This window comes from Lolium rigidum, chromosome 2 (genome assembly GCF_022539505.1).
Source record: "Lolium rigidum isolate FL_2022 chromosome 2, APGP_CSIRO_Lrig_0.1, whole genome shotgun sequence".
NCBI classification, from domain to species: Eukaryota; Viridiplantae; Streptophyta; class Magnoliopsida; order Poales; family Poaceae; genus Lolium; species Lolium rigidum.
In genome coordinates, this window is record NC_061509.1 from 129,585,793 (window position 1) to 129,600,491 (window position 14,699).

Genomic DNA, 14,699 nt, shown 5'->3' on the forward strand with positions numbered 1-14,699 from the left:
AGTTAAGAAAACGCAACAACACACTGACAGTAGGGACACATGTAGCGATCACCATGGAGCAACCACAAGGAGCTTAGAGCTCTTTAGAGATGTTACCGTCCAGTAAACATTATGGACTTTGAGCTCGTTAAAAAATATGCGTAGTTCATTCAAGCTAACTCGTTAACAAATGAGTATGTTACCGTCAAAAAACAAATGAGTATGTAAAGTCAAGTGATCGGTATCCACCCCTTCACAAGCAAAAGACTTGAGAAAACTCTTGTAAAGCATGGTGAGAGTATTTAACAATTGTACAAAGACGACTCGGTTACATCAACATGTCACCCATTGTTCTCTTACACGGATAGCTCAAGCACTGTGCACCATTTCCGTGCATTGTTTACACAGATTCCAAATAGTTCAGGAGCACCACAAGGCCCCTACTGCCTGGCAAGATATATTCAGTTAGAATAAATAGAGGAGGCGGCTGAATGTGCATAGCAGCCTCAGTGCAATCTGCACTTGCCACCTTTTCAACTGAAGCCCGGCCCACGAGCAAACCGTGCAGCACACTGATAAGTTAGTCAGCACCACCAGTCTCCCCAACAAATTGGGGGGTTCAGAATGGTTATCAGTCTGAACTTGCTGCCCTGACTTCCCTCCAGATGATGTGGATTTTAATGAAAACAACCCAGCTCTTTCCGCTGTGAAATCAGTATTTGCTGTCATATTGTGCCATCACACTCAAAACACCTGCACCAGGCATTCCGTATCTCAAATTTTCACTTTGTTAACCATATGCTCTACGGTTGATCCATGCTTGGAACCTGCAACCGTGGCTCACCCACTGTGAGTGGATGCTGATTATGCGCACGTGGGGTGCTAACATCTTCGGGTAAGAAAACATCTGTGTCCCACTGCACATCCGCTTTTTCCATGTTAAGTATTTCAAGTTGCAATAATATTTAGCACTTGCAAAACAATCCTGATAGCATAAAAAGATTAAGGAATGATCTCAAAGGATACGTGCTGTTTTCCAAATGTCGGTAATGCTAACGTCTCCTTCTGTTAGAAGCCAGTAGTCAGCATCAGTCTGCAAAATAGTGTAGTATTGTAAATCCATCGTGGATCGTGTGCAGAATAGGGTTAGCCAATGCTTGGTAGGAATAGAGAACAGCATTCTGGTTAGAATCAGGGCAAAATAGTGAACAGTGAATTTGAAACCTCCAAAATCTGTCAGATTATATCATTTTTGTGTGGCCCAAAATAGATAGTGTTTAGACTTGAGATTTTGCACTTTGACAGAATACATCATTATCAACATCTCGGATTACTTTCAGAATTTTTTAAAACTTTAAAATGTCGTTTTCAAAAAAACAAAAAAAGGGAGCTACATGTAGCCGGAGCTACATTTGCAGTTTCTGGTTTGTTCCACACATAGGGTTAGCATGTGAGAGTTCAAGCCTTCAAGGCACTGAAAGGATTTTTAAAAAGCAGGAGAAATGTTTGTATGCTAATGCGTAATGCTGCCACATTCTATTTCAATTCATGAGCATGATGCAGGGGAAATTTTCAAAAGTAATTATGAGGAAACCTGACTTACATTAACATCTGAAGGGATTATCCTTGTCATCCCTCCAAAATCATTTGAACAACTAGGATCTTGTGGAGTATTCTGGCTGTACTGAACATTCTGTTCCACATACATTGATTTGCTGCTTTGTGGAGCATTTGTTGTACGCGAGTCTTCGCAAGATCTATGGTTTTGCACATTTGTATGCATTGGAGGTGTTGCACCACCAGCCAAATCCTCAAACCCCTCATCAAATTGACTATACAGAAGGTATTGATCAGACATAAATTCAGTCGCAATATTTAACTCCACAAAAAGAATGCACCATTACCTAACTAAGTAAACATCTATTGGGCCCATTGTACTTCTTAATACAATTCTATATCTCCTCTGGAGATAATCACCAGCCTGCAGGGAGCAGATACACAGAAGATGTCATTAATAAGTTCACAAAATCATTCATGCATGTGCAAAGGTCCATTACTTTTACTTATCCTACCTCGTCAGGATCAGGTACTTCGAGTGTAGTACCATGAGGAGCTTTTATTGCAATTAGAGTTTCATTCTGCAAAGCCCGAAACATAGTTAAACTATCATACATAACTGGCTCTTGATATACTGTGGTGTAAAGTAAACCTGCAAATAATAAGAACCAACTAACATATGGCATTGTTCAACTATTTAAGGAGATTAGCAGACCTGAAAGCAGGGCAATCCCTTGATATCATCTTCTGTCACATAGAGCCATCTAATAACAACTGGAAGTCAGGTTTTGCACATCATTAAATTGACGTAACTAACACGAGAAAATACAATTACCTTTGACTGTTCTCATCTTCCGTTAACCCCCTTAGTTTTTCGCGCATATCACTGCAAGAAAAACAAGCATATAGTTTATATCATACTTTTGTTAGGTTCAGCAGCAAAACATTGTGTATGTTTTGTAGCGAAAGCCAGAATTTGAAGTTTGTAATTTGCTATAGCTACTACCTTATACGCTCATCTAAGGCTTGCTCCTGTAGACTAAGATTTTCAACTTCTGTCTGAAAAAATAGATTATACAAAACTGACATCTCAGAAAAAGTATCCACATGTGGTCATGAATAGTATGTCAATTCAACAGGAATAGCAAATTAACAAGAACAAATACCTGCAAAGCTAAAAGGCCATTATCTAGTTCTACCCCTGAATCATTCAAGCCCCTATAATGTTATGTGTGATTAGCTTCATAATACATGAAGGAAAGGAAACACAAAATGAAGGAAGACAAAGGTCATGAAAGGAAAATATTACTTCCAACGAATTCTGTTTTTAAGCGTCTTTTCTATAAGACCAATTCCTTCAAGGACATTAGTTATGTCATATATGCGCCGTTTTTGAACCTGAATAGTAGGAAAATTATATGAATTTGTGGTAATTGGAAGCAAATAAGTATCAGCTGCAGTGATGACAGTGTGTAACCTCTAGTGTTTCTGCAGCATTATTCAAATCTAGAACACCACCCTCAGCAGTCTTAAGCAAGTTGATAAACTTTTTTGTCAGAAGGCCTGAAGATGGATCATAAGGATAGATATAAGTTACAGGGAGCAGTAACATTGAAGTTAAGATGTAATCAAACCGTGAAAGGTACAAGTTTGCGTAATACATATCAATGCTAAATTGTAACATCTCATCCTAAGAAAAAAATCATAATTATATCGATGGAGAGTACTGTCATCACCTAATGAACTGTCATAGCGGCAAGTACCAGCAGGAGTTGATGGATTGAGTGGTGAGCCTGCACACAGAAATATGTGCATGTTTAATCTTTTTTTGCCTGGATACATATGCAATTAAGAGTTTAGCCTTCAGAAACGCTCAAAAAGTTTTCACTTACCAACATTTGGTATAGGTGTCTGCGGCACAGCTTTGTTGTTCTTAGCCTTTGATTTAGAAGTCTTAACAGCTTTTCCAGAGACCGGCGTGAGTAGCGGATTGCCAGTGACTCCAGGAGTGACAATCATACAATCACTCGACTCAGCAGCCTTATTTTCTTCACATGTGGCTTTTCTTTTTAACTGCAGAAAAGGGGATTTGTCTTATATAAGGATCAGTAAGACTTACTGAAACTGACAAGGGGAGCTGGAGTTGGTATTTGCAGCAAACAATTACTCCGTTCATTCCCGTATGTAGGATGCATTAGGTTTCTTTAAGACAAGGCTTTGATTCACATGAACATAATCATAGTAAGCACTTCTACAAATGAATCTAGTAACACCAATTTCTTTGTTGTGGGGGGCAACACTGCCGGATGACAGAGTCTTCGTCTTTTGTCGATCCAGGACACAAAACTGGCATTAGTTGATGGATATCTAGCATCTAAATAGCTGTATGTAGTGGGCATTCAAGCTTCCCAAAGCCGAGAAGACTTCTGGGAGGCCGAGAAATTGAACAAAATTTCAGCTGAATCTGCATGTGGATCCTTCAGATACACTCGAATCGGGTCACACAACTAACTATTTGACCGATAATCCTCTACCAAACAGCTGTAATCAGACACGAGCTGAGCAACTAGAAGAGCCCCCATAGATAAATCGAAGAGGTCCTTGTGGAGCAGAAGTATCTCACCGGCGTCCGGATGATAAGCCCCTCCTCGATATCGGCCCCAACACCGCCGGCGCCGATGCCGCCGGAGCCGGAGGCGGTGGCAGCAGGGGTGGTTGGGCCGTGGAAGCGGTGGTAGTCGTCGGGGGATGCGAAGGGCGGCCTGGAGGGCGCGGAGAAGGCCGGGGGCGGGCGCAGCGACTGCAGGATCTTCTGCGCAGCCGGCGGCCTGCCGCCCCCCGACATGGGGCCCGATCTCGCGATCGCGCGTCGCGGCGGCCCCGGGTCCAGGGAGCGGTGGGCGGCTTGGGGTTGGGAGAAGGGGGCGGAGCGGCGGGAGGGCCGCCGGAGCTAGGGTTCCGGCTGCGGCGGCGGCGGCGGCGGCGGGAGGTGGGTGGGTGGGGTGGGAAAGGGGAATAGAGGGAGAGGGGGGGAAGAGGAGAAGGGAGGAGAGAGAAAGATAGCAGCAGAAAACGAGGGAAGGAGGGAGGGAAATTAAGTACTAGGCGTTTGGGGCTATCGTCCCAGTCCATTCCAAATGGGCCGCTTCGGGAACATCACGCGCTTTTACTGCTCGTGGGTTTCGTGGGCCGTTCCGGTTCACCCTTGTCGGAAGATTCCAAGAAGACTTGACGGGATTTCTTTTTTCCTTTTTGGTCTTTCTAGTTGTATTAGTTTTTTTTTAATCTTTGAGGTCCCTCATGTAATTTGTAATCCACCGACGATGGTACAAATGCAGCGTTCTCGAGTCTTTCTAGACCTCTTCCCCGTCAAATTTTTTGTTTTGTGAACTTTGATATTAACATGACCAACATAAGGGTATACAATTCAAAGAAAAAGGCATATTCATTGTATTCGTGGTAAAAAATGGTTCCAATTGTTTAAATTATGACACATTCCGCATGTATTATTGCTGAAATTAATAGTAAACGTTAAATCATGCAACACGGCAACGCGACATAAATAAGGACACATATGGTGTAATAATTATTGAACGGAACTACATCACGGTCCGCTTAAGTCTACCTGTGTTACATTGACCGTTCATGGTCACAAGAGCACACATGCCCCCCTGGCAGGGACGGAGACAAGGGGGAACGAGGGGGCGCAGCCCCCCCCCCCCTATGGTCATGATTTTCTTTTGAACACAAGCCATGACAGCTCCTTATTTGTGTGATTTTAGCTAGTTCTGCCCCCCTCATACACTACTAGGGAAAAGCCTATAGGTGGAGGCAAGTGGTGCCGGCGCACCACCTTGTGCATGCGCCGGTGGAAATCATTGCCGGCGCACCACATTTCAGCCGCGCCGGCGATGAAGGAGTACTGCCGGCGCACCTCGGGGAAAGGCTCGCCGGCGCTATTTCCGGCATGGCCCCGCCGATTCGGGCCGGGCCCAAGAATCATTGCCGGCGCACCGGCCCAGTGGTGCGCCGGTGGAAAATTTGCTATTGCCGGCGCACCCCTGGGCCGGTGCGCCGGCAATGATTCTTGGGCCTGGCCCGGTTGTGATATAGCCGAAAGGGGTATATGTTGCCGGCGCACCATGGTCCAGGTGCGCCGGCAATAACCTCGGCAGTTATTTCAGCCACCAACCAGCCCACTCACTCACACACTCACTACACTCCACTTCTCCACACAAACCCGAGCCTTCTCCCAACCCAGCTCATTTTTGCCCATTTCTATCCCCAATTTCACCAATTTGACCAAACAAAATCAAAAATTTTGAGCAAATCTTCCCTTCCTACATGCATCTCCCACATCCCCCTATGTAGATCTAGATCTACTATCCCGCATTGACCGCTCAATCTAGATCTAGATCTAGAAAGTCGGCTTCCATACGCCATTGTCGCGGCGCGTCGTCTCGATCTTATCGACGAATATATCAAACAAATAGGTGATTAATGAACAAATTAAGGAATGAAATCGATGTATGTTGGACATTTGAAGAAAAGCTCGCGTGTGTGGCATATATATATGTTGTGCTTGTGCTTGTGTGTGTGTTGGCGTTGAAAATGAGTTGCCAACGTTGCGCCGAAATGTTGATTCTTCAAGTTTCCGTTTCGGCACATTTCTGGCGCTCCTATGTCCTACCGTGTAGGAAGGTCATGCCGAAATTTTCCGTGAAAACTACCGACGGATGCATGGTTCTAATGAATTATGTAATCTTACCATGCAGGCGATAATGGTTATCGAGATGAGTGAAAGCATCGTGATGAGATATCTGAAACACGCGATCATCGACATGTATGAAAATAACCGCACGGAGGTATTGTGTCCGTGCCGGAGATGCAAACGAGGGAAATGGTTTGACCCGTATTCGGGCAAGTTGCGGGGGCACCTCGCTCACTAATGGTTTCATGCATGGACACACTCAATGGATGAGTGATGATGGCGCGGAGGTCAATGGGGCGACGGCGGCAGTTGGTAAAAATGGCCGGCAAGAAGGAGGGCATCATGATACCGATGACGATGAAGAGTTTGTCGCACATGACGATAACCTTGACGACGACAATAACCTTGACGACGACAATAACCTTGACGACGACGAAGAGGTGCCGCTAGCTTCGAGTCGTGCGGGACCCTCATCTTCAAGATCTCGCTTCTCGAAAAGACGAAAGGCGCCAAGCGGAAATCAAAGCTTGAGAAACTCGAGATAGACTCGAATACTCCGTTGTACGACTCGGGTCGCGGGTTGGGGGAGTCTCGCTTGAGAGTAGCTCTCGATGTGCCTGCAGATGAAGGCGAAACACGGATGGACGGACACAAGCGTCGACGACATCCCGGAATACGTGAAAGATCTCCTTCCCGCCGGGAACACGTGTCCCGGTAGTCTAGCCGAGGCCAAGAGAATCACGTGCCCTCTCGACTTACCCCACGAAAAGTATCACGCCTGCATCAACGACCGTATCATGTATCGCAAGGAGCACATGGACAAGACCAAATGTCCCGTGTGTGAAGCTGAACGGTACAAGAAAGGGAAGAAGAAAGCTCCTCGGAAAGTTGTGTGGTACTTCCCGCTCGCCCCCGGCTTCAACGGTTCTACGCGGACCGCAAGGAAGCAAAGCTCATGCGCCGGCACGCGAAAGAAAGGAGGCGGTGTTGAATGATAAAGAGCGGATTGAGCACCCGAGTCTCGACGCACCCTTCGGATGCAAGCCGGTGGAAAGCATTAGACAATGAATTCGGAAGTTTTGGGGCAGATCCCGAAACATCAGGTTGGGTGCGAGCACGGACGGATTCAATCCGTTCGGAAACCGAGCAAGCACACATAGCACATGGCCCGTGTTTGTATGGATCTACAACCTCCCGCCCAGGCCGTGCATGAAGAGGAAGTACATACGGATGAGTATGCTAATTCAAGGGCCGACACGACCAGGAAACGATATCAACATGTATCTCGAACTATTAAAGGAGGAGCTTGAAACGTTGTGGGCGGAGGAAGGGGTAGATACATGGGACGCCGTCGCGGAAGAATATTTCCCTTTGAGAGCCGCGTTGATCACGACGGTGCAGGACTACCTCGGATACGGTTACATTTCGTGCCGGTGTGCCATGGACACAAGGCATGTGTCGGGTGCATGGAAGAGACGATGTTTTTGCAGCTTGGTAAGGATGGCTCTTCGAAAACAGTTTACATGGGGCATCGAAGGTGGCTACGAGAAACCGACCCGTGGAGGAAGCGTGGAGATCTGTTCGATGGTACAAATGAACCCCGAGGACCTCCACGTAAGAAGAGCGGCGAAGAGATCGATACATTACTGAAAGGTTGGAAGGAGTGCCCTGCGCCAGGAAAGATTCGTCAAAAGCCTGGAGAGAAGAAGAAGAAAAAGGAAACGACGCCGCTCATTGGTGTATGGAAAAGGAGGTCCGTGTTTTGGGACTTGCCGTATCTGGAAAATTCTCGATACACCTCACCGCCTTGATGTCATGCATATTACAAAGAACGTGTGCGAGAGCTTGCTTGGCACTCTTCTCAACATGCCGGACCGGACCAAAGATGGGCCGAAAGCAAGACATGACCTGAAAGTTTTGGGCATCGGGGAAGAGCTTCGGATCCCGCCGGCCCAAGAGGGACAGTCGGAGGAGGAGGCGGACGGCGGTCGAAGCGCAAAAGGATTAAGCAGCCGGACTATTACTGTCCCCCTCCTCGCTTCACTTTTAGTCCGGCCGAGGTCGATCAATTTTTCAATTGCCTTGTAGGAGTCGAGTGCCCTTCGGTTACTCCGGGGTAATAAGCGGATACATGGACCCCAAGAAACGAAACTTCAGCGGCATGAAGTCTCATGACTCGTCACGTGATGATGACGCAGATTCTTCCGGTTGCAATCCGAGGTATAATGGATGACCATGTCCGTGCAACGCTGATCGGGCTCCGTAACTTCTTCGACGTCATAACTCGGAAGTCGATAAGCGTGAAGAAACTCGCAAGGCTCCGAGGAAGAGATCGTGGTGATCCTATGTGAGATGGAGATGTACTTCCCGCCTGCATTCTTTGACGTGATGGTCCATCCGTTGGTCCATATAATGGATGATATCGTCGATCTAGGGCCGGCATTCTTACACAACATGATGCCGTTTGAAAGAATGAATGGGGTCATTAAAGGATACGTTCGTAACGAGTCACATCCAGATGGAAGCATCGTACGAGGCTGGCTCACCGAAGAGTGCATCTCTTCTCGCACGAATTATCTAGACATCGAGGACCCCGTTGGTTTGCCTCAAAACAAGTACCTCCGTAGGTTCGAGGGAGTAGGCCACAAAAATGGAAGGAAGGAACTGCACGTGCACATGTCCGGTCGGAGTTCCGACTTTGACAGGGCCAACTTAGTAGCGCTACAACACATTGACTTGATCGATCCTTGGTTGAAAGAGCACAAAACCATGATAGAGAACAGTGGCAAGCCGATGATGACGGAAGCGAAATATACAGAGAGCACAACTCCTCTTTGCGCGCTGGTTCAAAGACCACATTGATGCTAATCCCCCACCAATGGATTCCGACAAGGATAAACTAGTATTGGCCTTGTCACATGGCCCCGCGCCCAACATCATGACTTACCAAGCGTACGATATCAACGGGTACACATTCTACACGGAAGAAAAAGACAAGAACAAGTGTTTACCGAACTCGGGGGTAACGATGGATTCCTGGACGGGTGACGTAAAGACTAGATACTACGGAAGAATCGAGGAAATCCGGGAGCTTAGCTACGCCGGGGAGAAAGTGCCGATGTTCCGTATCGGATGGGCTAAGAGCGTCGGAAAAGAAGACCGGTATTTCACCACCATGTTTCTACCCGAAGCCAACAAATCAAAGTCCACGAACGCCACCGCGCAGAATGAGCCATGGGTACCGGCGAACACGTGCACCAATGCTTCTTCATAACCGACCCATCCAGGCCTAGCCGTGTTATCGTGAGGAGAGGCAAGAGGACCATCGTCGGAATGGATGGAGTCGCCAACGAGGAAGACTTCGAAGGACAAGTCGGAGACCCAATGATGGAAGAATCCGAGGACGAAGACACAACATACACCACAAGAAGAAGCGGGACCACGCTACCGAGGTCGGGTCGACCCTTCAAAAGAAGAAGTCACGACACGGGGCTAAATTATTCAACGACGAGCAAGAAAAGCAAGAAGAAAGCGAAACACTCTTCTCAATCAATGATGTAAAAATTTATTTGCAATCTATAACTCATATTTTGTGTAATTCATAACTACTCATATGGTCATGGCCAATATTTTATGTATGACTAATTAATATTGTGTTGGTCAATATTTTGTGTATGTATATATAACTCATATATATATCTTCATGTTTTTACATAACTCATGCATATTGCTTCATTATTATCTTGAAAAGATAAGAAAAATACTACAGCTGATCCAGGGTTATTGCCGGCGCACCAGGCTTATTAATTCGCCGGGGGTATACTTGTCCCCGGCGAACCAGGTATGTGGTGCGCCGGCAATAACCCTGGATCAGCTGTAATTAGGACTTAACCTTTTTTCCCCTTCTTCCTTCTCCCCGCACAGCCACATCTCCAACCCCCACCGTCGAGCGCCGCCGTTCTGTCGCCACCTCAAGTCCCCCTCTCGAGCGCCGCCGTTCTGCGCCCCGCCACCGCCCTCCACCATCCCCTCGACCATCCCCCCCCACCCGCCACGTACGCCGCCGCGGAAGACCCGTGGAGAAGGAGGTGCCGCGCGCCATTGGAGAAGGAGGTGCCGCGCGCGAGGGGACGTCGGCGCCGCCGTTGGAGAAGAAGGAGCCGCGCGCCATTGGTGAGCTTCCCGCTCCCCTTCCCTCTCCCCTTCCCTCCCCCTTCCCTCTCCGTTCTTCCTCATCTCCCGGTGACCCAAGCCGGTTAGGGTTCTTCCTCGTCTCATACCCTGGTTCATTTAATTCGTGTTTAATACCCTGGTTAAATTTGAATGCTAAAATTGGTTTGAAAAGCTAAAATTTGATGTCCAACAAAATTGCCCAAAAAGGAGGTTTGAATGCTAAAATTGGTTTGAAAAGCTAGCAGTATTGTTCTCTCGGTTTTGGTTCTTTATGTTCATAGGAGGTTAATTGCTAGCAGTAGCAAAAAGGATTGGTTCAAACAAGAAAATGATTTTAGTTGCAGGTATGTTAGTTCTTCATTAAATGAAAATGAAAATGAAAATGAAAATGGTTTTGCTAAATGGTTAAATGAAAATAAAATGCTCATGCTTATGCTACTGCAATCAAGTTGAAAATGAACTTTATATATGTTGGTTTTGCTAAATGGTTAAATGAAAATAAAATGCTCATGCTTTTGCTAAATGGTGTTGCATGCTCATGCTAATAATATGAATGAAATTCATAGGTTAATTTGTTCTCTGGTTTGAAAAAGGAAAATGAATGCTAGCAGTATGTTAGTTCTTGATTAAATGCATTCTCTGGTTTGCTAGCATCTTGACTGGTGTTCTCTGGTTTAAAAATGCTAGCATTTTGGTACTTTATGCTACTTTATGCTACTTTATGATGGTTCTCTAGTTGGCAGTAGCTCACTGGTTCAATTGTTTAGTTCAAAATGCTCATGCATGCTCACTCGGTTGTAAATTAATTTGGTTCAAAATGCTCATGCATCATTACCTACTGCCAAAAAAGAAAATGAAATAGAGGTTTGGCTCAAAATTGATTTTGTTTAGTTAATTTTACTAGTGCAAGTCAATATGATCCCTTGGATTTCTCGCTTGGTTACCTTTGGTTAACATTGCAAGAAATAGGGTTCAAATTGGAAATAGGGTTCTCTGGTTTGAATTTTTGAATGCTAAAAATTGGTTTCAAATTCTAGCAAGTAGGTTTCAATTTTTCCGGACCCCAAGTAATTCCCAGAAGCTTATGTATATATAATGTATTTGGTTTCTCTGTTGGGGGTATATGATTGTGGTGCCCCTGTTTGGATGATTTTATTCATCCACACATATTTTTCTTGCTGTGATAAATTGATGACCCATTTACTTGATGTACATGCTTCTCTGGAAATGAATTGGGGTTTTTTATTATAGTGGAAATGCTACTGGTGGTATTTAAATGCTGATGCTATGCATGCTGCTCCTGTGCATATTGCTTGTTATGGTTATGGTTATGGTGATGGTTGAGCTAAATGAACATGCTGATTATGGTGATGGTTGAGCTCCGGTGAAAATGAAGTTGTTATATATATGTTTGCATTTACGTTACAGGGATTGAGTTGCTATTGAGTGCCGGAATGTCGATTCATTTCCGTTCCGAGCAATTCTAGCACTCGGCATGACCAATTTTTAGCAAAGGTCATGCCGAATTTTTCCGTGAATTCTAACTCTTTTTCATCTTCTATTAGTGCAAGCCACCATGTCGTCTCAAGAAGAGTTAGAGGAGCACTACAATAGGCACTTCTTTAGGACGGAGGAGGATGCCGAGGCCGCCGGTGTTGGCGGCGACGAGGACCATGAGATGGAGGATGCCGCCGGGGGTAGTGCCGACGAGCCGAGCGGCAACGAGGCAAGCGCCGCCGCCGGGGGTAGTACCTACGAGCCTAGCGGCGATGAGGCAACCGGCGCCGCCGGGGGTGGCGGCGAGACAAGCGGCGACGATCCTAGCGCCGCCGCCGGGAGTAGTGGCACCGGGACAAGTGGAGCCAAGAGGCCGCGGAAGGCAAGGCGCCAAAACACGGTCGGCACCGCGAGAGACACGATCACGAGAGGTGGACCCCGCCGGTGGTTTGCCGGTGTTGCCTAAGGATGTTGCCAAGGGGTACGGCAACCAACCGGCATGTATCCTCCGAGAGGTCGTCAATCTCAACGAGACGGACCTCCGAGCTGAGAGCAAAGCGCCTTTGCGAGCCCAGCTCATTGCGAGGTTGCACGCACGATACAAGTTCCTAGGCGACTACGCCTCCGAGTCATCAAACCAACAACATTGTGAACTCACAAGCCCTCCCGAAGTTCACCAAACACCTCGGCAGCTATAAGTACATGGTGCGGAGGCTGATTGCTGAGGGCAAAGGTTTCGAAGAGGTCCACTCCGCCTTTCCGCATGTCACCCGGGCGGACTTTGATGCTTTTGTGGCCAATGAAGAGCTACAAGCAACCAAGAATCGCAAGTTGTGGGGGAAGGAAATGCGGGAGCTTAACATCGGCAACCACAACCTTGGGAGCCGTGGGTACGAGGGAAAGGAGCCCTATTGGGCGAAGGAGGACGAGGCGTATGTAAATGCCGGCATTGAGAACCCCTGGCTCAAGTACAAGGACCCGCTTGAAAGAAGATTCATCAGGTCCCGGTACCATAAGAAGAAACTAACCGGGGAACTTGTCACGGACCCGAAGGTCGTAACCGACATAATTTGGTTCACGAACGACCGGAAGGTCCTGGCGTTGGAGAAAAAACTGGTAAGCAATTTACCGGTTTTATTAGATCAAGTATCGTTCATATAATAGTAGCAACATTTCTAAATGGTTCGCGTTTCTTCCGCGAGGAAGAAGAAAGACAAAGACTTTCTCAAGCCTCCCAAGGTGACGAAGGCTCCTCGTCCCAGGCGTCGACGGGCGGGGTAGCTCGGGACAAGCCTCTCGTACGGGCGCTAAACATCGTTAATGAGCATTCACCGACGAGAAGGCCGCATAAAGGCCGTGTGGCTGGCGCCGGTACAGGCTACAAGCATGGTCACTATGGCTTGTCGTCTGCGGCCGATAAAAATGCGCGTAATGAGAGGAAGCAGCGGGAGGCGGAGGAAATGAGGGAGTCAATCCTAGCCCAAGTCCAAGCTGGTTTGGTACCGCAACGGGTACCGCAACTCAAAGCTACACTCGTACCTGAAGTCAAAGCTGAAGTCGCCGCTGGAGTCCAAGCAGATTTCAACGCTATGCAAGCGTGGTATGAGGGTGGCAAACAAGGCCCCCCCCCCCGAAAATGCAAGTGGTTAGCTTCAACGGCAGCAACTCGATGGTGCCGCCGTCCGCCGGCAATGACAATGTTATAATGGAGACTCCTCCGGCCGCCGGCAATGTCGCTGGTGCTAGGGATTCACCGTCCATGCCGGGTAGCAGCCCCTCCGTCACTTGCACGCCCGCCGCCGCATGTGCTGGCCCGTCGACATTAGCCGAGCTCAACGCCCTCACGGTAATTAACTAATGTGTACATCAAGTTAATATATTAGTTTCGTCATCCTTGCCCTCTCTCTAACGCCATACACATGTTCTCGCAGGCGCTCTCGACGCCATGCACCTTTTTGATGAGAGTAAACGACGAACTCAAAGACGTCGCGAGGGGTCCATCATTCGGCCCCTGGATAAGAAGTGGCACACACGAGATATGGCGGATGACGTTTACCGGGTTGAAGTGGATCGGGCGTTACCGGGCTATGAGGATTTGTTTCCTCCTAATCAACCGCATGGTGCCGATGACGATAGCCCGTTGAATCCGGCCTCACCGAAGGGTTGGCTACCGCTATGGCCGAAGACCCTAATTCGGATCAACACCTACTCGGGGTCGACGGCAAGCAAAGACAAGCACCTTGCGGCGCCACATGTCGGCGTCCCTCCACGACAGCCGGCCGGCGCCCGTGGTCATCGCCCCCACCGAACGGCCAGCTGCGCCGGAGGTCAGCGCCCCACCACAACGGCCAGCTGCGCCAGAGGCCGAGGAATATGAACGGGACAACTTCCAATGGGATATTCCTACGTCTTCACAAGTTGTCCATGAGGATGCGCCGGGCTTGAAATATGTGTGCTCCAAGAAGTCGTTCGATTCTCAAGAAACGGCTGATGAGGAGGAAAATCCCGAGGAGGTCGCCACCGCCGGCGTAAAAAATATGTTGAGCCCAAACACACTCCGTGCTACGGCCACTACGGCGATGGATGGTCCAGCACTACAACCCAAGAAGAGGAAGAGGGCAAATAAGAAGGACGCCAAAGACAAGGCGGCGGCCAAATCCAAGGACAAGGTCCCACTCCTTGACAAGTTGCCAAACAATTGGCGACCTCTCGCATCACTTGGGTCAACCGATGCTGCCGGAGCATGTCGTGAAGAAACTCACCCCGGATATGAGGAGCTTGC

The 14,699-nt window shown here is 47.8% G+C and overlaps 1 protein-coding gene across 1 annotated transcript; it reads right to left on the bottom strand.

Annotated features, from left to right (window-relative positions):
• Positions 1-221: 221 nt before the first annotated feature.
• LOC124687234 (transcription factor E2FA-like) lies at positions 222-4,381 on the bottom strand. The gene is made up of 14 exons (XM_047221037.1): positions 4,160-4,381; positions 3,429-3,609; positions 3,273-3,329; positions 3,014-3,099; positions 2,846-2,934; positions 2,703-2,754; positions 2,543-2,595; positions 2,372-2,422; positions 2,252-2,300; positions 2,052-2,117; positions 1,884-1,960; positions 1,583-1,811; positions 1,006-1,072; positions 222-907 (listed from the first exon to the last, which is right to left on the bottom strand). The coding sequence occupies exons 1-14, from the start codon at positions 4,379-4,381 to the stop codon at positions 783-785; spliced, it is 1,404 nt and encodes a 467-aa protein (XP_047076993.1). The 3' UTR covers positions 222-782.
• Between the last annotated feature and the right edge of the window lie 10,318 nt (positions 4,382-14,699).

Coding starts and splice junctions, on each gene's coding strand:
- LOC124687234 (XM_047221037.1), bottom strand. CDS start 4,381: ATGTCGGGGGGCGGCAGGCCGCCGGCTGCGCAGAAGATCCTGCAGTCG. Junction 3,610..4,159: donor GGCTTATCATCCGGACGCCG/GTGAGATACTTC, acceptor CCTTTTCTGCAG/TTAAAAAGAAAAGCCACATG. Junction 1,961..2,051: donor AAGTACCTGATCCTGACGAG/GTAGGATAAGTA, acceptor TGCTCCCTGCAG/GCTGGTGATTATCTCCAGAG.